Here is a 27,484-nt window from a genome sequence, read left to right on the forward strand (position 1 = left end):
TGGTCCGAGCACGGATCCCTGTGGAACACCACTAGTCACCCTTCACCATTTTGAGACTCTCCCTTCCACCACTATTCTCTGTCTCCTGTTGCCCAGCCAGTTCTTTGTCCATCTAGCTAGTACACCCTGAACCCCATACGACTTCACTTTTTCCATCAACCTGCCATGGGAAACTTAATCAAACGCCTTACTAAAATCCATGTATATGACATCTACAGCCCTTCCCTCATCAATTAACTTTGTCACTTCCTCAAAGAATTCTAGTAGGTTTGTAAGACATGACCTTCCCTGCACAAAACCATGCTGCCTATCACTGATAAGTCTATTTTCTTCCAGATGTGAATAGATCCTATCCCTCAGTATGTTCTCCAACAGTTTGCCAGCCACTGACGTCAAGCTCACAGGTCTATAATTCCCTGGATTATCCCTGCTACCCTTCTTAAACAAAGGGACAATATTAGCAATTCTCCAGTCCTCCGGGACCTCACCCGTGCTCAAGGATGCTGCAAAGATATCTGTTAAGGCCCCAGCTATTTCGACCCTCGCTTCCCTAAGTGACCTGGGATAGATTCCATCTGGTCCTGGGGACTTGTCCACCTTAATGCCTTTTAGAATACCCAAAACCTCCCCCTTCCTTATGACAACATGATCTAGAGTATTTAAACATCCATCCCTAGCCTCAACATCCGTCAGGTCCCTCTCCTTGGTGTCTACCGCTGCAAAGTACTCATTAAGAATCTCACTCATTTCCTCTGATTCCATGCATAAATTCCCTCTTTTGCCTTTGAGTGGGCCAATCCTTTCTCTAGTTACCCTCTTGAATAAAAGGCTTTGGGATTTTCCTTAACCCTGTTAGCCAAAGATATTTCAAGACCCCTTTTAGCCCTCTTTATTGCGCGTTTGAGATTCGTCCTACTTTCCCGATATTCCTCCAAAGCTTCATCAGTTTTGCTTTGCCTCGATCTTATATATGCTTCCTTTTTCATCTTAGCTAGTCTTACAATTCCACCCGTCATCCATGGTTCCCTAATCTTGCCATTTCTATCCCTCATTTTCACAGGGACATGTCTGTCCTGCACTCTAATCAACCTTTCCTTAAAAGACTCCCACATTTCAAATGTGGATTTACCATTAAACAGCTGCTCCCAATCCACATTCCCTAGCTCCTGCCGAATTTTGTTATACTCTGCCTTTCCACAATTTAGCACTCTTCCTTTAGGACCACTCTCGTCCTTGTCCATGAATATTCTAAAATTTACGGAATTGTGATCGCTATTCCCAAAGTAATCACCGACTGAAACTTCAACCACCTGGCCGGGATCATTCCCCAATACCAGGTCCAGTATGGCCCATTCCCGAGTTGGACTATTTACATACTTCTCTAAAAAACTCTCCTGGATGCTCCTTACAAACTCTGCTCCATCTACGCTTCCAACACTACACGAATCCCATTCAATGTTAAAACCTCCCATCACAACCACCATATTGCTCCTACATTTCTCTATAATCTGTCTGCATATTTGTATCTCTACTTCATGCTCGCTTTTGGGAGGCCTGTAGTAAAGTCCCAACAATGTTACTGAACCCTTCCTATTTCTTATTTCCACCCATATTGACTCAGTGCTCGAATCCTCCATCGTGCCCTCCTTAATCACAGCTGTGATATCATCGCTGACCAGTAATGCAACTCCTCCACCCCTTCTACCTCCCTCTCTATCCCTCCTGAAGATTCTATACCCTGGGATATTCAGTTGCCAGTCCTGCCCTTCCCTCAACCAAGTCTCAGTAATACCAATAACATCATATTCCCAGGTACTAATCCAAGCCCTAAATTCATCTGCCTTACCTGCTACACTTCTCGCATTAAAACAAATGCACCTTAGACCACCTGTCCCTTTGCGATCATCATCTCTTCCCTGTCTACTCTTCCCCTTAGTCACATTGAGTTTATTATCTAGTACCTTACTGGCTTTAGCTGCTGCCTCTTTACTGACCTCTAACTTCCTAATCTGGTTCCCACCCCCCTGCCACATTAGTTTAAAACCTCCCCAACAGTGTTCGCAAAAGCACCCCCTAGGACATTGGTTCCAGTCCTGCCCAGGCGTAGACCATCCGGTTTGTAATGGTCCCACTACCCCCAGAACCGGTTCCAATATCCTAAAAATCTGAACCCCCTCCCTCCTGCACCATCTTTCAAGCCACGTATTCATTCTGACTTTTCTTGAATTTCTACTCTGACTGTCCCGTGGCACTGGTAGCAATCCTGAGATTACTACCTTTGAGGTCCTACTTTTTAACTTATCTCCTAACTCCCTAAATTCTGATTGTAGGACCTCATCCTGTTTTTTTACCTATATCGTTGGTGCCTATATGCACCACGACAACTGGCTGTTCACCCGCCCCCTTCAGTATGTCCTGCAGCCGATCTGAGACATCCCCGACCCGTGCACCCGGGAGGCAACATACCATTCGGGAGTCTCGTTTTCAACCACAGAAACGCCTGTCTACTCCTCCCATGGATCTGTAAAATAGCCACCTTGTGCCGAAAACACGCCAGCAAACCCGGCAATTCATTCCCCAAACATTAGTAAGACGAGGCAGGAAAGAAAGAGAGGAAAAAATGCCCGGAAAAAGCCAGTCTAGGGTGCGAGCAGAGACCAGGAGTGGAAGGGGGCAGGAACTGAGACAATTGGACGAGCCAATCAGCACACAAGGCTGGTCATGATGCAGGGCAATGAGGTGTAAAGTCGAGGGCAAGGACCCCACGAACTACATAACCCAGATGTTGGGTAACCTGGTGGGAAGGGAGACTTTCCCCAACCCACCAGAAACAGAGAGGGCTCACCACTGGCTGCAACTGAAACCCGAAGCAGGGGAACATCCAAGGGCAGTAATAACCAAACTGCACTGGTACCAAGACCGGCAAAGAATCCTGCACTGGGCCAGGCAGTCCAAGAACTTCAGCTGGGAAGGACACAGAATCAGAATGTACGGGGCATTGCGCCAAGCGGCGGGCAGAATTTAACAGGTTGAAGGCAGCACAGTACAAGAATGGCGTACGCTTTGACATGCTGTACCCAGCAAAGCTCTGGGTCACATACCAGGGCAAAGAACACTTCTTCACAGTCCCCGCCGAAGCAGACAGGTTCGCCGCGGAATGCTGATTGGAGCCCGGGCATCAGACGATATCAACTTTGAGCTAGACCAGGCCCACCATGATTCCCGGGCTGCAGGATTCTCTGCCATCGCTGGGATGCCCCAGGTTCCGGGGGTAATTGGTGGCACGCTGTCACCTTGCGCACACCGGGATATCAGGGAGTGCCCTTCATTAACAGGAAGGGCATCCACTCTCTGAATGTTCAACACACGTGCGACCACTGTTTCTGGATCATGCACATGTGTGCACGTTTCCCAGGGAGCGTGCCAGACAGCTACGTCCTGGGACACCCGGAGATCCCCAGCGTCTTCGAGGACCACCTCAAGATGATGGGTTGGCTCTTGGGGATAAGGGGTACCCACTGAGGTCCTGGCTGATTATGCCAGTGCGGAGGCCAGAGACTGAGGCAGGGACCCGATATAAAGAGGCCCATGTTGCCACCCGCGCTGTCATTGAGCGGTGCATCGGACTGCTCAAAATGCGGTTCCGATGCCTGGACTGCTCTGGTGGTGACCTGCAGTACACCCCCCAGAGGGTCTTCCGCTTTGTGATAGTCTGCAGTGCCCTCCGAAACCTGGCACAGCAGCAGGGCGACATGCTAGAGGAGGAGAAGCAGAAGGGACATGTGGCCCGCCTGAGGAGAAGGAGCCGACCAGGAGAGGCTGGAGGGTGGAGGACAGGCAGCAGCAAGCATGTCCGAAACACCAGGGAGACCCTCATCCTCACTTGATCTTATAGGACAAGGCTTTGTCCATCAGCTCACTCCTCTTCTAATCCCTCCTTGCTGCCAAGGAGAGGAGAATGATGATCACTCGCTGTGAGGTTAGCTCTGGTGCTGCTCAATTTATTCCAAAGTCTGACTCCTGTCTTTCTGCTGACAGCTCACACCCGTCCTCTGAACGGGGTCTGCATCGGGGGTGTTTGATCTTGGACCACTGTGCCCAGGGGGGGTAGTAGAGGGCAACAGGGGTTGGGGGTGAAGGTAGGCCCGCTGTGAAGATTAACATGATGTGGAGATGCTGGCGTTGGACTGGGGTGAGCACAGTAAGAAGTCATACAACACCAGGTTAAAGTCCAACAGGTTTGTTTCAAACATGAGCTGTCGGAGTGCAGCTCCTTCCTCAGGTGAATTGAGAGGTATGTTCCAGAAACATATATCTAGACAAAGTCAGAGATGCCAGACAATGCTTGGAATGCGAGCATTTGCGGGTAATCAAATCATTACAGATCCAGAGATAGGGGTAACCCCAGGTTAAAGAGGTGTGAATTGTCTCAAACCAGGACAGTTGGTAGGATTTTGCAAGCCCAGGCCAGATGGTGGGGGGTGAATGTAATGCAACATGATTCCAAGATGCCGGTTGAGGCCGCACTCATGCGTGCGGAACTTGGCTATAAGTTTCTGCTCGGCAATTCTGCATCGTCGCATGACAGATTAACATGACAGAGGCTTCACGTGCATCAGGTGTAACATGCTTTAATTGGGAACATCTGACATTTCCATTCCCTCTAGCTACCTGTGCCCCCCCCCCCCGGTGCCCACTCAGTGACCTCTTTTTTCTTGATCTTTTGTGGTCTACTGCGACATCTAAGTATGCCCCCAGGATGCACATCAGAGTTGGATGCAGCCTGCTGCTTTCCGTGCCCTGTAGCCTTTGATGCCCTTGGTGAACGGGGCATCTCTGTGCCACCCTGTTCTGAGCACTGCCCTGGAGATGCGCCAGTGTGAGGAAGGGTGAATGCAGAAGAACTGGAGACTGCCGCCGTCTCCTTGATGGCAGGCTCCAGTGCACAGGTTGGCCTCCTGTGCTTCCTCCTCCTTGACGGTGCCCGTAGAGCCCGGGGGGGGTCGCCATGTGATGAAGGGGCAGCACGAGCAGGGTCAACTGCTCATGTCTACCTTGAGGGCTAATGGATCCTCTGTGGCATGCATTAGGGTCCAGCAATTATGCTTACACATTCCCTCTCAATCCCATGCACCCAACCTTTTATCCTTGAAACATGAGTTTTCACCCATATCCTTGATTTTGAGAATGTGGGCAGCTGACATTGTTCAGAGTTAACTCACGTTGGCCAATAAGTTTGACAAGCACGAGTCTCAGAAATGCTACAAGTCGCAATTATACTCCGAATCAGGGATAGACAAGGCTAATAGGCACTGGTCTAATTCAGGTTACATCATCCCGAGATCTCACTGCTGTCCGGCCTTTACACTTAAGATTCCTGGACAGCCATTCCTTGAGAGGTTGTAACAACCCGGTTCCCGTTTTTTGAAAAACAGCAGTAATTTGCACCTCGGTGACCTCACGCTGGTGACTGGGAAGATTCATGGCGGCCTGAAGAATCAACTTTTAAACTCACTGATTAGATTAAAATGCTTCAAATCAGGTTCTCACCCTTCCTGGACGTGAACCTGATCGGGTCTTCGGGGAGGGTCGGGGAAGATCGCAATCGGAAACCTTGCCAGCACAAATCCCGTTTTTGTCCTCTCATGATATTTGGCGGCCATGATGGGATTTGTGTCTGTGGCTAATGGACCCGCACAAATTGTGCCCATTCTTGCTTTACAGAAGAGTAGGGAACCTGGGAATCTCGTGAATAACCGGAATAATGATGCCAGTGTGATTGGTGAGCCGGATCACCGGCTGTACTTGGTCCATCTTCTGCTTCTCAGACATTTCAGAACTATACTCACCCAGGTCATTAATCTGAGATTGAATGGTGCACATTTTCTTTTCCATTTCAGGGGACAGCAGGGTGGGTTTGCTTGCATCAAGAACATACACAACACAGTGTATCCTCTCACCAATAGTTGCTGATTTAATGTAGCCTTTTGTATCAGGTTCAATGGGAGAAGTTGTGTTAAACTGTAAGATAAAGAAACCGATGTTAAAATAACACAATTTCATTCATTCTTAGTTTTTGTGTATCGGTGGTTGTTATATTGTACTGTGTTATCTGTAAAAATCCGAAAAGAGCAAGGAACTAATTGCTATGTGTAAATGCTCCAGAGGGTCACATTTCACAGCTACACTAGAGATTTATGTGACGTATAACAGAACAAGTTCATTTCAGCATTCCAGTCCTTCTCTGTACCAGACAACCTGGCAAAATTAGACATGAGGGACGAGATTCTCTGTTGACTGACGGCAAAGTTGGGAAACGTGATTGTGGGAGAATAGGTTCCAATGCCCAAATCACGGTGGCCGCCAATTTGACGACAAATCGCAATTCTCCATCATCTCGACAGTGGTGTCAATGCGACCCAGAACGCACGCACAGTAAACACCATTTGCATATAAGTAGCAGGCCTGACCCAGTATTCTCCACCTCAAATGGGACGATGGCGCGGTTTACTTGTGCTTTTAAAAATCGTGAAACTGGCGTGAAGTGTTGGCGAGTGTAGACTTGAGAGATGAACAGACACTTCCAACACTGATGAAGGTTCAACTCAATTTTATTAACTACTTCTAACTAGCTAACACAGGATGACTGTGGGTCTAAATGATGCTAACTTAAACTAGAGACCTAAGCCTTGTCCGAACCAGTTGAATCTCTCAGCACGTGGTGTGAGTCTGTGCTGGGCTGGATGAGTTCTTGTTACACTCCGAGGCAGCACCCAGAATGAGCGGGAACCGTGGTGCCCTCTGCCTTTATAGTGTGTGTATTCTAACTGGTGATTGGCTGCGGTGTTTGTACAAGTTGATTGGTCCCTGTGTGTGTCCATCAGTGTGTGTCTGCATCACGATATACTGGTGTATATTATGACATCCCCCCTTTTATAATAAATAGTGATAATAAATACTGTGGGTGTGTGGAGAATGTACCTAGCTACGTGTGAGGTGCGAAGACATATGTACAAAGCTATATACAGGGAACAGACTATTCACAGAGGAAGGTGCCTGGTGCAGATGACTACCATGGACTGGAACAACCAACCAATCTATTTACAAATCACTGGATAACGAATGCTACAATAAACGATATAGGAAAAAAAAATATTTCAGAGAGTCCACATGTGTACAGAGTTCATAAGTTCAGTCTCTGAGATGGGTGGCGAACTCTGGTTGACCGCCTCAAGGGTGGGGCAATGGCTGGCACATCAGGAGCCGGGAGGGCTGCAGCACAGTCAGGGGCAGGCAGAGTGACCGGAAGCGCCACACAGTCCATGGCGGGATCAGTAAAACAGCTGGTCGGAGGACCCCGTGACGACCCTGGAACCAGGCGAAGAGCACGCCTATTGCGGCGCCGAATGGATCCATCCGGTAAGCGGACCAGGAAGGAGCGGGGGGGGCCACCTGCCTCAGAGCGACAGCAGGTGCAGAACAGCCACCATCCGGGAGGTGGATGCGTGGGTGGGTGGATGTTGGGAAGGTCAGCAGCCCGTGAGTCGTAGGAAGTTTTCTGCTGCAGTTGAGACATGTGCATGCGGTGGAGCACGGGGACATAATCGAGGTTGGGAGCGAGGATCGATGGCACCGTCGTCCTGAGGGTGCGGTTCATTAGTAGCTGAGCAGGCGACAGGCCAGTGGAGAGCCGGGCGGAGCGATATGCCAGCAGAGCAAGATGGAAAACTGAGCCGGCGTCGGTCCCCCTTTTCCACCTTCCCATTGGATTGGGGGTATAGGGGACTGGAGGTAACGCGCTCAATGTTGTAGTATCGGGTAAAGCCGGCCCATTCCTGGCTCACGAAACAGGGGCCATTGTCTGACATGACCATCAGCGGAATGCCATGTCGGGCAAATGTCTCCTTACAAGCCCTGATCACAGCCAAGGATGTGAGATCATGCAGCCTGATGACCTCCGGGTAACTGGAGAAGTAGTCGATGATGATGACGTAGTCCCTGCCCAATGCATGGAACAAGTCGATGCCCACTTTGGCCCAAGGCGATGTGACGAGCCCATGGGGCATCAGGATCTCCCGTGGTTGGGCGGGTTGAAAACGCTGCCAGGTAGAGCAGTTGAGCACCACATTGGCGATGTCATCATTGATGCCTGGCCAGCAGACGGCTTCTCAGGCCCTGCGGCGGCATTTCTCAATTCCTAAATGGCCTTCATGGAGTTGCTCCAACACTAGCTGGCGCATGCTTTGTGGGATGACGATGCGATCCAATTTCAGGAGCACCCCGTCGACAACCGGCAGGTCATCGCGGACATTGTAAAATGGCGGGCATTGGCCCTTGAGCCACCCGTCTGACATTAGATGCATCACCCGCTGCAGAAGTGGATCAGCCACTGTCTCGCGGGGAATCTGTATCAGTCATGCATCCAAAGTTGGAAAATGGGAGGCTGCAAGCTGAACTTGAGCATCTATTTGGCAAATGAAGCTGTCATGATCACACGGAGTTGTGATTGACCTTGAGAGGGCATCGGCAACGGCAAGGTCCTTGCCAGGGATATAGATCAGTTGAAAGTCGTACCTGCGCAGCTTGAGTAGGATACGCTGGAGGCGCGGCGTCATGTCATTCAAGTACTTTTTGATAATATTTACAAGCGAGCGGTGGTCGGTTTCAACCGTGAACTGCGGAAGTCCATAGACGTAGTCGTGGAACTTCACAACTCCAGTGAGAAGGCCGAGACACTCTTTCTCAATTTGCGCATAGCGCTGCTCTGTGGGAGTCATCGCCCACAACGCATACGCAACGGGGGCCCATGACGAGGCCTCGTCTCGTTGCAGGAGCACGGCACCAATCCCCGACTGACTGGCATCAGTAGAGATTTTGGTCTCTTTGGTCGGGTCGAAAAAAGCCAACACTGGGGCCGTGGAAAGCTTGGCCTTCAGCTCCTGCCATTCACGCTCGTGAGCAGGGAGCCATCGGAAATCTGAATCAGGCCGTGGTGTGTGAGGCGAGATTCGGGATGAACTTCCCGAGGAAATTCACCATACTCAGGAACCGAAGGACCTATTTCTTGTCCTCTGGCGCCTTCATGGACGTGATTGCTGCAATCTTGTCCTTGTCCGGACACATCCCCTGGTGGGAGATGTGATCCCCCACAAACTTGATACTCGACTGGCCGAAGGAGCATTTGGCCCTATTGAGGCGGAGGCCGTGTTCGTGGATGCGCCTGAAAACACGCTTAAGGCGGGTAATGTGTTCCTGCGGGGTGGTTGACCAGATAATAATGTCGTCGACACATACCCGGATGCCGTCGATCCCCTCCGTCATCTGCTCCATGATCTGATGGAAAACCTCGGACGCAGAAATGGTGCCGAATGGCATCCGGTTGTAGCAGAACCTGCCAAAGGGTGCGTTGAACGTACACAGCTTCCTGCTTGACTCATCTAGTTGGATCTGCCAGGAACCCTTCGAGGCATCCAGTTTTGAGAAGAGTTTGGCGTGGGCCATCTCGGACATGAGTTCCTCACGTTTCGGAATCGGGTAGTGCTCCCGCATGATATTCTGATTCAGATCTTTAGGATCAATACAGATCCGCAGTTCGCCGGACTGTTTCTTGATGCAGATCTTGGAGCTTACCCAGTCTGTGGGCTCCGTGACCCTAGAGATGACTCCTTGGTCCTGGAGGTCCTGTAGCTGTTGCTTCAGGAGGTCCTTAAGGGGCGCTGGGACTCTGCGAGGTGCGGGAACGACAGGTGTGGCATTGGGCTTGAGTAAGATTTTGTATGTGTTCGGGAGCGTGCCCAAGCCTTCGAAGACATCATGGTATTGCTGGATGATGGAGTCGAGTTGCGCTCTGAAGTCTGGGTCAGAGGATGCAGACACATCGCTTGAAGAGAGAGAGTGTACTCTCTGCACTAAGTGGAGCAGCTTGCATGCCTGCGCACCAAGCAGGGAGGGTTTTGAGGCAGCAACAATCTCAAACGGGAGAATGGCTGTGAGCACGATGTGTCACCTCAAGGCGGCAGGAGCTGCTGGCGGCGATGGCATTGCCATTGTAGTCCAGCAATTTACACGTAGATGGCAAGACAGCAGGCTGTACGCAGAGCTTGCGAAAATCAGACAACGCAATGAGATTGGCAGGAGCGCCAGTGTCCAGGCGGAACCTGACAGGGGGCCGGTTGACCGTAAGGGTGGCACACCACTCATCATCCTGGTTGACGCTGTGGACATGGACGGGTTCAGTGCCATGTTTGGGGGACATCCTGTTCGTGGTAACGACACCGATTTGGAACGGGACCTGTGGGTCATTGCAGGCACAGTCGGAGCAAGGTCTGGAGTAGGTTCATTGATGGCAGGCTGGATAGCCCTGATGTCTCTGTGGCGCTGGGTAGACCTCCTAAAGATAGCAGGCAAGGAAGATGCGCATATTGCAGCGCAGTGGCCTCGTTTGCCACACTGCAGGCAGCGTCAGAACTTTGCGGGACATTGCCGCTTCAAGTGGACAGAGCCGCAGTTGCCGTACGCCGGAGCGTCGGGACGTTCGTCGCTCCACCGCGCATGCGCGGGGCGATCCAGCGTGGCGCGCACCTGTGCAAAGCGGTCCGTGACATCAGCACGCTCGCTGCGTGTAAGCGCGGGACTCCATGAAAAGCGTGCAAAATGGCCGCCATCGTTCAGATCCAGAGCCTGAAAAGATTTAATCATTTGGACCCGTTCTGCCTCGTAAGGGGCTTGCCGCGCTGTTTCAGTGGCCTGGATGCAGGAGTAGCACGTGGAGGCATGTTCATGAAGTACACTAGTCTCAATGGCCGTGGAGAGAGTGAGCTGCTTTACTGTTAGTAGCTGCTGGCACAGGGGCTCAGATTGAACACCAAAAACAATCTGGTCACGGAGCATGGAGTCAGAGGTGGACCCGTAGTTGCAGGACTGCGCAAGGACGCTGAGGTGGGTAATAAAGGGCTGGAAAGGCTCGTCCTTACCCTGAATTCGCTGCTGAAACATGTATCTCTCGAAGCCCTCATTGACCTCGTCCGCGCAGTGGCTGTCGAACTTCAGAATTATGGTCTTGAACTTCGATTTGTCCTCCCCCTCATCGAAGGTAAGCGAGTTGTAAATGTGCAGAGCGTGGTCCCCGGCTGTGAAGAGGAAGAGATCAATCTTCCGTGCGTCCGAGGCAGCTTCCAGGTCCCTGGCTTCGAGGTACAGCTGGAAGCGCTGTTTGAAAAGTTTCCAGTTGGAGCCCAGGTTCCCGGCAATGCGGAGAGGCGGCGGCGGGCGAACGGAGTCCATTCTGTAGGATGGCTGGAGACTGGTGGAAGGCAGATCACTGAAAGGTAGGTCTCAGAAGTGCGAGCATCCCTCAACTTCTGGTACCATGAAGTGTTGGCTAGTGTAGACTTGAGAGATGAACAGACACTTCCAACACTGATGAAGGTTCAACTCAATTTTATTCACTACTTCTAACTAACTAACACATGATGACCATGGGACTAAATGATGCTAACTTAAACTAGAGACCTAAGCCTTGTCCGAACCAGTTGATTCTCTCAGCACGTCGTGTAAGTCTGTGCTGGGCTGTATGAGTTCCTGTTACACTGAGAGGCAGCACCCAGAATGTGCGGGAACCGTGGTGCCCTCTGCCTTTATAGTGTGTGTATTCTAACTGGTGATTGGCTGCGGTGTTTGTACATGTTGATTGGTCCCTGTGTGTGTCCATCAGTGTGTGTCTGCACCATGATATACTGGTGTATATTATGACATGGCGTCATGGCGGCTGAGGAGGGACAGGAGGTAGAACACAGAGAAGAGCGACCGTGGGTTGCCAGACTGGATACTGGCTGAGGGGAGAGGGGAGGGGGGGGGGCAGGGGTAACGGGCCGTGTGGCCTGGGTGACCCCCCCCACAGGATTGGACCGATGTCCAGGCATTGACCGCCATTCCCATGGCCTGCAAGGCAGCTATCTTGCTGCACATCCCACTAACCACCCTGCCAGGCCCCTTGTTCTGCAGAGTGACACTGGCCGCCGCCACCCTCCACCATCCCCCCCCCCCCAAACACACCTTGCCGCCACCCATCGGCGAGCCATTTGTCGACTCACCCCATGGGGCAGTGCCCACTGCAGCCCCATGGGGGCACCGGCCAGGGATCGCGGAGCATACCCCTGGCCAGGGCAGCACCAGCCAACATTACCCCTGGCAGCAGGGATGGGCGTCAAGGCCAGAGGCTGCCACGGTGCCAGGCCCAGGCTTCTAGACCTTACGAATGCTTCCTTTTTCGTTCTGACTAGGCTCACAATATCCCTCGTTATCCAAGGTTTTTGAAACTTGCCATACTTATCCTTCATTCTCACAGGAACATGCCGGTCCTGAATTCTTATCAACTGACGTTTCGAAAGAGGTAAGTAACTCGTTCTACTCACCCGAGGCGAGTAACTCTTTCTACTCACCGCTCTGGTCCTCCGAGAATGCTTCCTGAAACTAGGCTCCTATTCATAAGACCATAAGACATAGGAACAGAATGAAGCCACTCGGTCCATCGAGTCTGCTCCGCCATTCAATCATGGCTGATATTTTCTCACCCCCATTGTCCTGCCTTCTCCCATAACCCCTGATCCCCTTATTGATCAAAAACCTATCTATCTCTGTCTTAAAGACACTCAGTGATTTGGCCTCCACAGCCTTTTGCGGCAAAGAGTTCCACAGATTCACCACCCTCTGGCTGAAGAAATTCCTCCTTATCTCTGTTTTAAAGGATTGTCCCTTTAGTCTGAGATGGTGTCCTCTGCTTCTAATTTTTCCTACAAGTGGAAACATCTTCTCCACGTCCACTCTATCCAGGCCTCGCAGTATCCTGTAAATTTCAATAAGATCTCCCCTTATCCTTCGAAACTCCAACAAGTTCAGACCCAGAGTCCTCAATCGTTCCTCATACGACAAGCTCTTCATTCCAGGGATCATTCTTGTGAATCTCCTTGGGACCCTTTCGAAGGCCAACACATCCTTCCTTAGATATGCGGCCCAAAACTGCTCACAAAAGTCCAAATGGGGTCTGACCAGAGCCTTTTTCAGTCTCAGAAGTACATCCCTGGTCTTGTATTCCAGCCCTCTCGACATGAATGCTAACATTGCATTTGCCTTCCTAACTGCCGACTGAATCTGCACGTTAACCTTAAGAGAATTGTAAACAAGGACTCCTCAGTCCCTTTGTGCTTCTGCTTTCCGAAGCATCTTCCCATTTAAAAAATAGTCAATGCTTAAATTCCTCCTTCCAAAGTGCATAACCTCTCACTTTTCCACATTGTATTTCATTTGCCATTTCATTGCCCACACTCCTAGCCTGTCCAAGTCCTTCTGCAGCCCCCTTGTTTCCTCAATACTACCTGCCCCTTTACAGATCTTTGTATCATCTGCAACCTTAGCAACAGTGCCTTTAGTACCTTCTTCCAGATCATTAATGTATATTATGAAAAGTTGTGGTCCAAACACCAACCCCTGAGGCACACCACTAGTCACCGGCTGCCATCCTGAAAAAGACCCCTTTATCCCCACTCTCTGCCTTCTGCCAGTCAGCCAATCCTCTATCCATGCCAGGATCTTACCCTGAACACCATGGGCTCTTAACTTATTTAACAGTCTCCTTTGCGGCCCCTTGCCAAAGGCCTTCTGGAAAAAAAAAAATCATGTCCACTGGTTCTTTAGCTTTTATGCTGTCCTTGACTTCCCTCGTAAGCCATGGATGCCTTGTCCTCTCCTTAGCATGTTTCCTCCTCCTTGGGATGAATTTCTGCTGTGCCTCCTGAATAACCACCCAAAGCTCCTGCCATTGCTGTTCCACTGTCTTCCCTGCTAGGCTTCTTTTCCAATCAACTCTGGCCAACTCCTCCCTCATGTCTTTGTAGTTACCCTTATTTAATTGTAATACCGTTACATCTGATTGCAGCTTCTCCCTCTCAAACTGCAGGGTAAATTCTATCTTATTGTGGTCACTGCTCCCTAAGGGTCCCTTCACCTTAAGTTCCCTAATCAAGTCTGCCTCATTACACATCACCAAATCCAGAATTGCCTGTTCCCTAGTGGGCTCTGTCACAAGCTGCTCCAAAAAACCATTCCACAAATTCCTTTTCTTGGGATCCACTACCAACCTGATTTTCCCAGACCACCTGCATATTGAAGTACCCCATGATTATTGTAATATTGCCTTTTTACATGTCTTTTCTATCTCCTGATTTATTTTCTGCCCCACATCCTGACTACTGCAACATCGTACGGGCCAATTTCAATGTGCGCAACAAGCTCATTTACCTTGTTCCGTACACTGTGCGCATTTAGGTATAACACCCTCAGTCCTGCATTGACCTTCTCACACTTGTCACTTTTTTGCTCTGCCTGAGGATGACGTTGTTCTTTTATTTTGGTTCTCTATTTCCCCTTCAGTTATGGAACCTTCTCAGCTCACATTCTGGTTCCCACCCCCCTGCCACACTAGTTTAAATCCTCCCGAGTGAATTTAGCAAACCTCCCAGCCAGGATATCAGTGCCCCTCCAGTTCAGATGTAACCCGTCCTTCTTGTACAGGTCCACCTGCCCCGGAAGAGATCCCAATGGTCCAAAAACCTGAAACCCTCCCTCCTACACCACCAGTTTAGCCACGTGTTTAGCTGCACTTAGCTCCTATTTCTAGCCTCACTGGCACAGGGAGTAATCCTGAGATTACAACCCTAGAGGTTGTGCTTTTTAGCTTACTGCCTAACTCACTGAATTCCTTCTGCAGGACCTCATCACTCTTCCTGCCTATGTCATCAGTACCTATGTGTACTATGACATCTGAATCTTCACCCTCCCCCTTCAGGGTGTCCTGTGTTCGTTCAGAGACATCATTGACCCTGGCACCAGGTAGGTAACATACCATCCTGGAGTCTCTTTCACTTCCACAAAATCACCTATCTGTACCTCTTACTATAGAGTACCCTATAACTATCGTTCTCCTGCACTTTGCCCTCCCCTGCTGAGCAACAGAGCCAGTTGTGGTGCCACTGTTCTGGCTGCTGTTGATCCAAAACAGTATACCCGTTAGAGAGGGGGACAGCCACAGAGGATTCCTGCACTGACTGCCTGCCTTTTCTAGCGGTCACCCATCTGTCTGCCTGCACCTTGGGTGTGACCACGTCTCTATAACTACTATCTATGACGCTTTCCGCCACCTGCATGCTCCTAAGTGCATCCAACTGCTGCTCCAACCAAACCACGAGGTCTGTGAGGAACTGCCATTGGTTACACTTGCTTCAGATGTAGTCGAACGGAATGCTGGAAGCGTCACAGATATGCCACATACCACATCTCCCCAAGATACGGTTTTTATACTCACCGCTCTGGTCCTCAAGGCTGCTCCCTGAAACTAAGCTCCAATCCTCGAAGTAAGGTTTTTATACTCACCGCTCTGGTACTCCACCCTCCGAGACTGCTCCCTGGGACTCCTGCCGAAATCAGGTCGAGACGGGGCCGATAGATCCCAGGAGAGGCCACCCCTGGCATTCCTGGCGGCCGTTATGCTCACGAGATCTAATCAGGTGGCACTGCCAGGCTGGAAGGGGCACTGCCAGAGTGCCAGACTGGCATTTTTCCTACGCTGGGGATCGGGCCTGAGGGTGCCCTGTCTGTGTGACGTGGGGTGCGGGGTGCCAGAGAACTCCCGATAGACGAATTGGGCCATGCGGGGGGGGGGGGGGGGGGGGGGGGGGGGGGGGGGGTCGAGAGATTGGGGCGGCATTTTAAAATGGCAGCCTAATCTATGCCTGCTCTGAGGATCTCCACCATTAGATAGCAGGCTTGTTCCTGGCGCTACAAGCTACAAAGGAACTAACCCCGCTAATCCCACGCAGAACAAACTCTGATTTTGTTTCTGGTTAGATCGCGCCCTACGTTTAGTTAACAGCTGGGAGCTTACTGAGGAGGGCAGCAAAAAAAACCCAGTCATCATTTTGGAAAATTTCACCACCCACCTCCAGCCAAAATTGAATCATCTGATCGACTGGTTTGAATTTCAAGGCCTCAGACAAGAATTGGGCAAGCCGATTTATAATTTGGTTATAAGTTTTAAAAATGCAGTGAGAAAATGTAAAAGGCTTATAGATCAACTGATTTGGGGTTCCGCAAATCCGCAAATACAGAAAACGCAAGTCAGGAAGGTGAAGCTCACAATACTGAAGGCTAGAGAGTCTGCCAGAGCACGTGAAAACATGAACAAGCAGACAAAAGACATTGACTACTTTGGTTCATCCAAGAGAAAGGCAGCAGAGGAAACACTGGTGCCATGATATTGTCACTGGAGTAGTCATCCAGCGACCAGGGTAATGCTCTGGGGGCGCTGGTTCGAGTCCCACCAGGGCAGTGGTGAAATCTGAATTCAATAAAAATCTGGAATTAAAAGTCTAATAGTGACAATGAAGCAATGGTCATAAAAACCCATCTGGTTTATTTATGCCCTTTATGGAAGGAAATCTGGTGTCCTTACCTTGTCTGGCCTACACGTGACTCCAGATCCACAGCAATGTGGCCTCAAGAGCAGTTAGAGATGAGCAATAAATGCTGGCCCAGTCCGAAATGCCCACATCCCGTGAAAAAATGTATTTAAGTTCGTCCTGCAACTTTAATTTTGAAATTACAATGGGTGAAGCCCTTGGGCAAGTTATGAATTGCTCCACCCACCATATGCTGGTTTTGATCTCAAGTCAAAAATTTTCTCCAGAGGGAAGGTGTTCCTCCAAATACATGAATTGTTGATATGTTATTGTCTCATTTCAAGACCCCAGAGATTGTAGGTTGCATTAGGCAATAGGTGCATGAGCAGAGAGCAATTAAAACAAGAACCTCGCATGAATGATACAAACATTTGGAAGAAGATACCAGAAAATGACATACTGTCCTGAACACTGAACTAATCTGCCAGAAAAACAAATCTATTTTAACGAATAGGCGGCAATTGATCGGGGGCTCCCTGGTTGGTGACCTTCCGGGTGTTCCAATAGGCCAAGATATAGGACTAGGAAAATCTCCATTCGCTCACCCCTACAATCACACTCTCAGATCTAGAGACTACTAATCAAAAATAAATGCTGAAACTATGGTCTAGTGCAGGGCAGGTATGCTGTGAAAAAGCTTACTCCAAACCACAAATCAAGATTTCAAAAATGTCCCAATCTATCCTGTAAAATCCAGGGTCAACAAGTCTGTTTGGGCATTCAGGACATTAACAAGTTGTTATTAAGCCTTTAAGAAATTGTACAGACAGTACTTGCTGTACCTTCTCCCATATCTCTCTGGGTAACTGGAGCAGCAACACAGGATTCTGAGATCAGACTCTTTACCCTTTGAGCCAGGGATGGGGCATGAAAAATAGCAAATCAAATACGATGACATCAATGACCGGTTACCTGATATCTTTTAGGAACGTGTCCTTTGATGATACTGATAATATCATCACTGTGTATCCCCCATTCTGTGCCTTCTGAAATTCCCATCGTATCACACAGAATAAGAGGGGGAGATTTGCCATCTGCATTCCCGAAGGAGTAGGTTCTGAACTGCAAATTAAAAATTAACCAGGGTTTGTAGGTGCAGACAAAATAAAATCAATTCCAACACAGCGATCATACAATAGCGTTGTGGAAAAATCTACAAAAGTGGAACATGGGGATCGTTCATGCAAAAAAAACCCAAGGGCTTGGACTTTATGCTCACCGTACGCCCCTCCCCACCCTCTCCCCCCCCCCCCCCCACCCTCCCCCCCCACCCCCACCACCCCCCACCCTCTCTCTCTCTCTCCCCCCCCCTCCCCCCCCCACCACTGTCCCACCCTCCCTAGCACTACCGATGGGTTTTCCAGTGGCGGAGGCAGCTCGCCATTGGCCACTGGCGGGATCTTCTGGTCCTACGGAAGGCAATGGCCATTTGCATTGCTTGCCAGCCGCACTGCAGTGTAACCGCCAGCCAATGGTGACCCATCTCCACCTCCGGAAAACCCACTGCGAGGGGCCAGCCAAGACCTCTATTGTTAATCTTCCTCTATCCTGGTGCTGTTGACAGATCATATTTATCAATTGCATTACAACATTGATATACACACTTACGAAAACAACAGGCAGGGCAGACTTGCTGGATCATCAAACCTGCCCCACATTCATGATGGCTGGTGCAACTTGATTGGACACTTACAAAGAACAAAGAACAATAGAGCACAGGAACAGGCCCTTCGGTCCTCCAAGCCACGCCGATCACGTGACCTGACCAACCGCCCTGTCTATACCCCGTCTGTTCATGTGCCTCTCCAGATAAGTCTTAAAGGCCGCTAACGTATCTGCCTCAACCACCTCACTTGGCAGTGCATTCCAGGCCACCACCACTCACTGTGTAAAAAATTTCCCCCGCACATCTCCACTGAACCTTTCCCCCCTCACCTTGAACTTGTGCCCCCTTGCAATTGTCATTTCTGCCCTGGAAAAAAGCCTCCAGCTGTTCACCCTATCTATACTCCTTCTAATTTTATAAACTCCTATCAGGTCACCCCTCAGCCTCCATCTCTCTAGGGAGAACAATCCCAGTTTATTCAATCTCTCCTCATAGCTAATACTCTCAGTACCAGGCAACATCCTGGTAAACCTTTTCTGTACTCTCTCCATAGCCGCCACATCCTTCTGGTAGTGCAGTGACCAGAATTGGGCACAGTATTCCACATGTGGCCGAACCAGTGTTCTGTATCACTGGAAAATAATTTTTGAGCTTTTATGTTCGATACCCCGTCCTATGAAGGCAAGCATGCCATATGTTTTCTTCATCATCATTTCCACCTGTGCTGACACTTTTAAGGATCTGTGGACCTGCATGCCCAGATCTCTCTGTATCTCTATGCTCCTGATGGTTCTGCCATTTATTTCATAGCTCCCACCTGAATTGAATCTACCAAAATGCATCCCCTCGCGTTTGTCTGGGTTAAATTCCATCTGCCATTTCTCTTTCCAATTTTGCAGCCCATCTATATCCTGTTGTATTCTCTGACAATCTTCATCACTGCAATCTTTTATCATCCGCAAACTTGCTAATCAGTCTCTCAGGTTCCCATCCAACCTCACAGAAACCAATACCCCTTGTATATTCCTCTTCAATCTTCTCAGTTCAGGAAATCACATGGACAATGTGTTATTTGTAAAATCATTTCTATATATCAAGATGTGGAGATGCCGGCGTTGGACTGGGGTGAGCACAGTAAGAAGTCTTACAACACCAGGTTAAAGTCCAACAGGTTTGTTTCAAACACGAGCTTTCGGAGCACGGCTCCTTCTTCAGGTGAAAGGAAAGGCTTGTTCCAGAAATGTTTATATAGACACAGTCAGAGATGCCCCGGAATGCGAGCACCTGCAGGCAATCAAATCATCAAAGATGCAGAGAGAGAGGTAACTCCAGGTTAAAGAGGTGTGAATTGTCCCAAGCCAGTTCAGTCGGTAGGCCTCTGCAAGTCCAGGCTTGTTGGTGGGGGCCGAATGTAATGCGACATGAATCCCAGATCCCGGTTGAGTCCGCATTCATGCGTGCGGAACTTAGCTATAAGTTTTTGCTCAGCAATTTTGCGTTGTCGCGTCTCCTGAAGGCCTCCTTGTAGAATGCTGACCCGGAGATCAGAGGCTGAATGTCCTTGACTGCTGAAGTGTTCCCCAACTGGAAGGGAACAGTCCTGCCTGTTGATAGTCGCACGATGCCCGTTTATTCGTTGTCGCAGTGTCTGCATGGTCTCGCCAATGTACCACGCTTCGGGACATCCTTTCCTGCAGCGTATGAGGTAGACTACATTGGTCGAGTCGCACGAGTATGCGCCGCGTACCTGGTGGGTGGTGTTTCCACGTGTAATGGTGGTGTCCATGTCGATGATCTGGCATGTCTTGCAGAGATTACCCTGGCAGGGTTTTGTGGTGTTGTGGTTGCTGTTCTGAAGGCTGGGTAATTTGCTGCAAACAATGGTTTGTTTGAGGTTGCGCGGTTGTTTGAAGGCCAGTAGTGGGGGTGTGGGGGTGTGTGAGAACCTCTCTGGCCACATCGAGGGCATCTTGAAACCCATCGTACAAGGTACACCCAGCTTCTGTCGCGACACGACGGACTTCCTACAGAAACTCAGCACCCATGGACCAGTTGAACCAGGAACATTCCTCGTCACAATGGATGTCTCGGCACTCTACACCAGCATCCCCCATGACGACGGCATTGCTGCAACAGCCTCAGTCCTCAACACCGACAACTGCCAATCTCCAGACGCAATTCTGCAACTCATCCGTTTCATTCTAGACCACAACGTCTTCACCTTCGACAACAAATTCTTCATCCAGACGCACGGAACAGCCATGGGGACCAAATTTGCACCTCAATATGCCAACATCTTCATGCACAAGTTTGAACAGGACTTCCTCACCACACAGGACTTTCAACCGATGCTATACACCAGATACATCGATGACATTTTTTTCCTTTGGACCCACGGCGAGACATCACTGAAACGACTACACGATGACATCAATAAGTTCCATCCCACCATCAAACTCACCATGGACTATTCTCCAAATTCAGTTCCATTCTTGGACACACTCGTCTCCATCAAGGACGGTCACCTCAGCACCTCGCTTTACCGCAAGCCCACAGATAATCTCACGATGCTCCACTTCTCCAGCTTTCACCCGAAACACATTAAAGAAGCCATCCCCTATGGACAAGCCCTCCGTATACACAGGATCTGCTCAGACAAGGAGGAGCGCAACAGACACCTACAGATGCTGAAAGATGCCCTCGTACGAACGGGATATGGCGCTCGACTCATTGATCGACAGTTCCACCGCGCCACAGCAAAAAACCGCACCGACCTCCTCAGAAGACAAACACGGGACACCACTGACAGAGTACCCTTCGTCGTCCAGTACTTTCCTGGGGCGGAGAAACTACGACATCTTCTTCGCAGCCTCCAACACATCATCAGCGAGGATGGACATCTTGCCAAGGTCATCCCCACACCCCCACTACTGGCCTTCAAACAACCGCGCAACCTCAAACAAACCATTGTTTGCAGCAAATTACCCAGCCTTCAGAACAGCAACCACAACACCACAAAACCCTGCCAGGGTAATCTCTGCAAGACATGCCAGATCATCGACATGGACACCACCATTACACGTGGAAACACCACCCACCAGGTACGCGGCGCATACTCGTGCGACTCGACCAATGTAGTCTACCTCATACGCTGCAGGAAAGGATGTCCCGAAGCGTGGTACATTGGCGAGACCATGCAGACACTGCGACAACGAATAAACGGGCATCGTGCGACTATCAACAGGCAGGACTGTTCCCTTCCAGTTGGGGAACACTTCAGCAGTCAAGGACATTCAGCCTCTGATCTCCGGGTCAGCATTCTACAAGGAGGCCTTCAGGAGACGCGACAACGCAAAATTGCTGAGCAAAAACTTATAGCTAAGTTCCGCACGCATGAATGCGGACTCAACCGGGATCTGGGATTCATGTCGCATTACATTCGGCCCCCACCAACAAGCCTGGACTTGCAGAGGCCTACCGACTGAACTGGCTTGGGACAATTCACACCTCTTTAACCTGGAGTTACCTCTCTCTCTGCATCTTTGATGATTTGATTGCCTGCAGGTGCTCGCATTCCGGGGCATCTCTGACTGTGTCTATATAAACATTTCTGGAACAAGCCTTTCCATTCACCTGAAGAAGGAGCCGTGCTCCGAAAGCTCGTGTTTGAAACAAACCTGTTGGACTTTAACCTGGTGTTGTAAGACTTCTTACTATATATCAAGAGCCAGGCCAGCTTTTCCCACAGTCGGCACCCGCCGCCCACGACCAAGCTGGTGTGCGGCTGAGGCTCCGCAGGAGACATTTTAACTGGTGCTCAGGAAGCAAAAAAATCCCGAGACTATGATGTGAACAGGGGAAGGTGCAGGACGCCCTGTCCTGCCTCAGTGCAGAGCAGTCTCAGAGGAAAGGGGACTCGTGATCCCAAACACTGTTGCTGCATTATGAAATGAAATTAAAATCGCTTATTGTCACGAGCAGGCTTCAATTAAGTTACTGTGAAAAGGTTCTAGTCGCCACATTCCGGCGCCTGTTCGGGAAGGCTGGTACGGGAATTGAACCGTGCTGCTGGCCTGCCTTGGTCTGCTTTAAAAGCCAGCGATTTAGCCCAGTGTGCTAAACCACCATTAACCCCAATTGGGGTCGCATCTCACAGTTTGCGAACCACTGTATTTCACACTGAGTATGTAGGCGTTGGTGTGGGAGGTTAAAAGTACAAGAAAAGCCGGTTTGTCCGGCAGGAGCCCAGCAGTTTGCACACGGTGATGTAGAGGCAATATCACTGGACTAGTAATCTAGAGTCCCAGGGTAATGCGCTGGGGATCTGGGCGCGATATCCACCATGGCAAATGGGGGAATTTTAAAAATAAAGAATACAAATCTGGAATTAAATGTCTAATTAAAAGTCTAATGATGGCCACGAAACTAATGTCAATTGTTATAAAATTATTTTTAAAAACATCTGGTTCACTAATGTCCTTCAGGAAAGGAAATCTGCCATCCTTGCACAGTCTGGCCTACATGTGACTACAGACCCACAGCTATGTGGCTGACCCTGAAGTGCTAATTAGGGATGGGCGATAAATGCTGGTCGAGGCCACCGAAGTTTACATCCTGTAAATGAATTGTTTAAAAGTGCATTTGGTAGTGTGCAGAAACCCACCATGGTGGAGGCAGCTCAGCTATTATTACAAGCTAAAATCAAATTGACTGCATCTTTAACCATGGATCCTGGCTTTAACCCCCAGCGCTCGAGTTTATCATAGAATTTACAGTGCAGAAGGAGGCCATTCGGCCCATAGAGTCTGCACTAGCTCTTGGAAAGAGCACCCTACCCAAGGTCAACACCTCCACCCTATCCCCATAACCCAGTAACCACACCCAACACTAAGGGCAATTTTGGACACTAAGGGCAATTTATCATGTCCAATCCACCTAACTTGCACATCTTTGGACTGGGGAGGAAACCGGAGCACCCGGAGGAAACCCACGCACACACGGGGAGGATGTGCAGACTCCGCACAGACAGTAACCCAAGCCGGAATCAAACCTGGGACCCTGGAGCTGTGAAGCAATTGTGCCATCCACAATGTTTCCTGGCTCTCATCTGGTTGAACAGGACAAGGAGAGAAGGTATTGATGAGCATAAAATCAGATGTCTCTTGCTGAATGGAAAACATTTTTCTCACAGGACTTGCTTTCAGAGTCCGATTTCACAGCCTTAAAAGTTTTAAGTTTGTAGGTCAGTTAGGAACATTGGACTCAGGAGCAGGAATGGGCCACTCGGCCCTTCGCATCAGCACTGCCATTCGAAAAGATCATGGCTGATCTAATTATGGTCTTAACTCCACGTTCCTGCCTGTGCCCCATAACTCCCTCATATATCAAAAATCTAGCCAATTCTATCTTGAATAAATTCAATGGCCCAGCCTCCATTTCTCTCCAGAGGAAGGGTTTTTTTGCTGTTAACCTACACTTTCCAGCTATCAGCCTTCTCAGAGGCCTGGGAGTCGCCTTTGCAGATCTCCATCGGTGTTGCTGGTGATGTTTGTCTCTTTCCTTGTCAGTCTGAGGAAATGACAAGTGGTATCAGCGACACCAGCATTGACAAATGCAGGAATCTCCTCATCCGGATCGCTGGTCCGTGAGGAAAAGGGAGATGAAAAGAAAGGAGCAGATTTTCATCACTGGATCAGGTGCGCAGTCAGATTTCCGGTCAAGCGAACACGACATTTAAAACTGTGCACTAGCAGGGCATATTTTCGGTTGGGGGAGAGAGGACGCAAGCTGAAATAGTTCGAGGCGGCCACCCTGCAATTTTATCTTTGACAAAAAAGTTTGTCAAGAGGCTTCCAAAAGTACATAAAAGGGAAGAGAGTCAAGTCACTAAGGTTAATATTGGTTCCCTTGGAAGATGAAACCGGAGAGTTAATAGTGGGGAACACAGAAATGGCGGAGATGCTAAATCAATACTTTACCTCAGTTTTCACGGTGGAGGACACGAGTACCATTCCGATAGGAACGCACATTTCAACGGTAATAGAAAGGGTGGAGGGTGGAAATTGGAAAAATCAGCATCAATAGGGAAACGGTACTCAACAAACTCTTGGGATTGAGGGCAGACATGTCCCCAGGGCCTGATGACCTACATCCAAGGGTGTTAAAGGAAGTGGCAGCAGAGGTAGCGGATCCATCGGTTATGATATTCCAAACTTTCCTGGACGCACAAACGGTTCCAGTAGATTGAAAAAATGCTAATGTCACGCCCTTATTCAAAAAGGGAGGCAAAATTACAGACCAATTAGTTTAACATCTGTTGTTGGAAAATTGTGAGAATCAATTATCAAGAATGTAATATCAGGTCATTTGGAAAGCCAAAGCATTATCCATCAGAGTCAGCATGGTTTTATGACGGGCAAATCATGTTTGACTAATTTTCTTTAGTTCTTCGAAGATGTCACAAGCAAGATGGATAATGAGGATCCTGTAGATGTATATCTGGACTTCCTGAAAGTGTTTGATAAGGTGATGCACAGAAGGTTAATTCACAAGGTGAGATCACATGGGATTAAAGGTAATTTATTAGCTTGGATAGAAGACTGGCTAACAGACTGGAGACAGAGAGTCGGGATAAATGGATCTTTTTCTGGATGGCAAGATGTAACTAGTGAGGTGCCACAGGATTCGGTCCTTGGGTCCCAGCTATTTACAATCTACATTAACAACTTGGATAAGGGATAGAAGGTTCCATAGCCAAATTTGCAAATGACACAAAAATAGGTGTGACAGTAAGTTGCAATGAGGCAATAAGAATCTTACAAATGGATATAGATAGGTTGGGTGAGTGGGCCAACATGTGCAGATGGATAAATGTGAGGTCATGCATTTCGGTCGAAAAATGGGAAGACAACTTATTATGTAAATGGGGAGAAACTTCGGGTGCTCCGATGCAGAGGGATCTGGGTGTCCTCGTGATTGAATCACAGAAAACTAGCGTACAGGCACAGCACGTAATAAGGAAAGCAAATGGAATGTTGGCATTTATAGCAAAAGGAATTGAGTATAAAGGTAAGGAAGTGTTTTGGAACGATACAAGGCATTGGTAAGACCGCACCTGGAGTATTGTGCAGTTTTGGTCCCCCTATTTGAGGAAAGATGTAGTGGCATTGGAGGAAATTCAGAGAAGGTTACTAGGTTGATTCCAGAGAGGAGGGGTTTGTCACATGAAGAGAGATTGGACAGTTTAGGCCGATACTCTCTAGAATATAGAAGAATGAGGGGAAGTCAAATTGAGGTATACAAGATGCTAAAAGGTATGGATAAAGTAGACGTGGAGCTGATGCTTCCAGGGGGCTGGTTTAGCTCACTGGGCTAAATCGCTGGCTTTTAAAGCAGACCCAGGCAGGCCAGCAGCACGGTTCGATTCCCGTACCAGACTCCCCGGACAGCGCCGGAATGTGGCGACTAGGGGCTTTTCACAGTAACTTCATTGAAGCCTACTTGTGACAATGAGCGATTTTCATTTCATTTCATTTTCTTGTGGGGCATTCTAGAATAAGGATAAGAGGTAGCAAATTTAAAACAGATTTGAGGGAAACGACTTCTCCCAATGGGTTGTGAATCTGTGGAATTCGCTCCCCAGAGTGCGGTGGATACAGGGACAGTGAGTAAATTGAAATGAAAAAAAATGAAAATCGCTTATTGTCACGAGCAGGCTTCAATGAAGTTACTGTGAAAAGCCCCTAGTCGCCACATTCCGGCGCCTGTCCGGGGAGGCTGGTACGGAGTTAAGGAGTTAGTCAGATTTTTAATTGGTAATGGGTTGAAGGGTTATGGAGACGGGCAAGACGGTGGAGTTGAGGCCAGGATGTGATCAGCCATGATCACATTGAGGGTGTTTAGGCTCGGGAGGAAATTGTTGACTCCTGCTCCTAGGTCATGTGCTCTAAGGAGGAGGTGCCCTGGCTGATTTTGCAATCCAGCTCTTGGTCTGTAACATTGTAGGTAACAGATGAGGAACATATCAGCTGTGGTGATATGCATCACTGTAAATACACAAGGGGTTAATGTAAATGCACGTAGACTAGATAGATACTAGAGGGAGCACCAGAGACATGACACACAGACATTCAACCAATAGGTCAGTAAGATAGGACACAACCAATGGGCATTCACAGTACACACAGAGGTGACACTACCACAGGGGGGCATTACACCAACCCATATATAAAGGACACAGCACACATGATCTTCCTATTTCCAGTGGAGACACTCAGTGTGTACACAGGGTTGATTTGAAATACATCATACCCACCACCTGGATTGTAGCAGACTGGTTAGTTAGTCTGAGTAGCTATTGCAGGATTAACAGGAGAGTCGAATCCAAGTAGGAGAATTGTTAACAGTTTAATAAACGTGTTAAAGCTATCTCCAAGTCTGAACTTTCCTTTGTCAGAGTGAATATCAAGGAAGCAGCTTATGCTACGTCAAGAGCATAACAAAACGTCAGCCATGATAGAATGGTGGAGCAGACCAGAACAGGGCCGAATGGCCTAATTCTGCTCCTATATCTTATGAACATATGCCTTCAGTAGAGATGGGTGGGTGAAAATACTCACTTGGAAATAAAAGTGACAGAGTCCTTTTGGCTGTACTTCTCTTACCATTTTTGTGCCGTTTATTGCTCCACCTCCAGCCAAAGCCCGATTGGTGACATTACCCCGGAAAACCGAATTGACGGAGTTGATGAAGCTGGACTTTCCTCCTCCAACTGGTCCAATTAGTAAAATCCTTGCCTGAGGCACAGAGCATCTGTACAACTTGTAGCTATTGATGGATTGAATCAGACTTTGTTTGCGCCACCTGGTAAGAACATTTGTATTAATAATGATCAGGGGCCCGATTCAACGGAAACATTTCTAAGTCCGGTTTTGGGTGCGTTTGGCAGGGCGTTTCACGATGGCTGCGTTGGCGAGAACGCGGCCCGTATTCAACGGCACTTAGTGCCAAAAATGAGCTCCCGGGAGGTTCTCAACATTATTGATTCCCTCGCTGCCTGATTCAATGGCCTCCCGCCTCACCTACTCGCCACTAACAAGGGGGAACTGCTTTTAAACACTCTCTCGCCACTCCCTCCCAGTCAACACACAAGCATGGCAGCACGCAGACCTGTTCCTTGCTTTAGGGCTGCCAACCTGGCCAGGCTTCCCGACACTGTGAAGGAGGGGCGGACCACCCTGTTCCCCCGAGAGGGTCAGGAAACCAGCATGAGGGTCACTAATACCACCTGGGAGGCAGAGGCTGTCAGTGCGGGCAGCATCACCAGGGAACACTGTCCAATGTCAAAAGAAAACAAAAAACCTCCACC

General features: G+C 49.1%; 1 protein-coding gene across 1 annotated transcript in view; it reads right to left on the reverse strand.

Moving 5' to 3' along the window:
• Positions 1-27,484, reverse strand: part of LOC119964355 (interferon-induced protein 44-like) — a 67,147-nt gene that overhangs the window by 9,326 nt on the left and 30,337 nt on the right. Inside the window, exons 4-6 of the mRNA XM_038793729.1 lie at positions 26,781-26,979; positions 17,424-17,573; positions 5,850-6,021 (exon numbers count right to left, since the gene is read on the reverse strand). Coding sequence (XP_038649657.1) covers positions 5,850-6,021; positions 17,424-17,573; positions 26,781-26,979 — 521 coding nt within the window. The remainder of the gene's footprint in view (positions 1-5,849; positions 6,022-17,423; positions 17,574-26,780; positions 26,980-27,484) is intronic.

The sequence above is a fragment of the Scyliorhinus canicula genome, chromosome 4 (assembly GCF_902713615.1).
Source record: "Scyliorhinus canicula chromosome 4, sScyCan1.1, whole genome shotgun sequence".
Classification (NCBI taxonomy): Eukaryota; Metazoa; Chordata; class Chondrichthyes; order Carcharhiniformes; family Scyliorhinidae; genus Scyliorhinus; species Scyliorhinus canicula.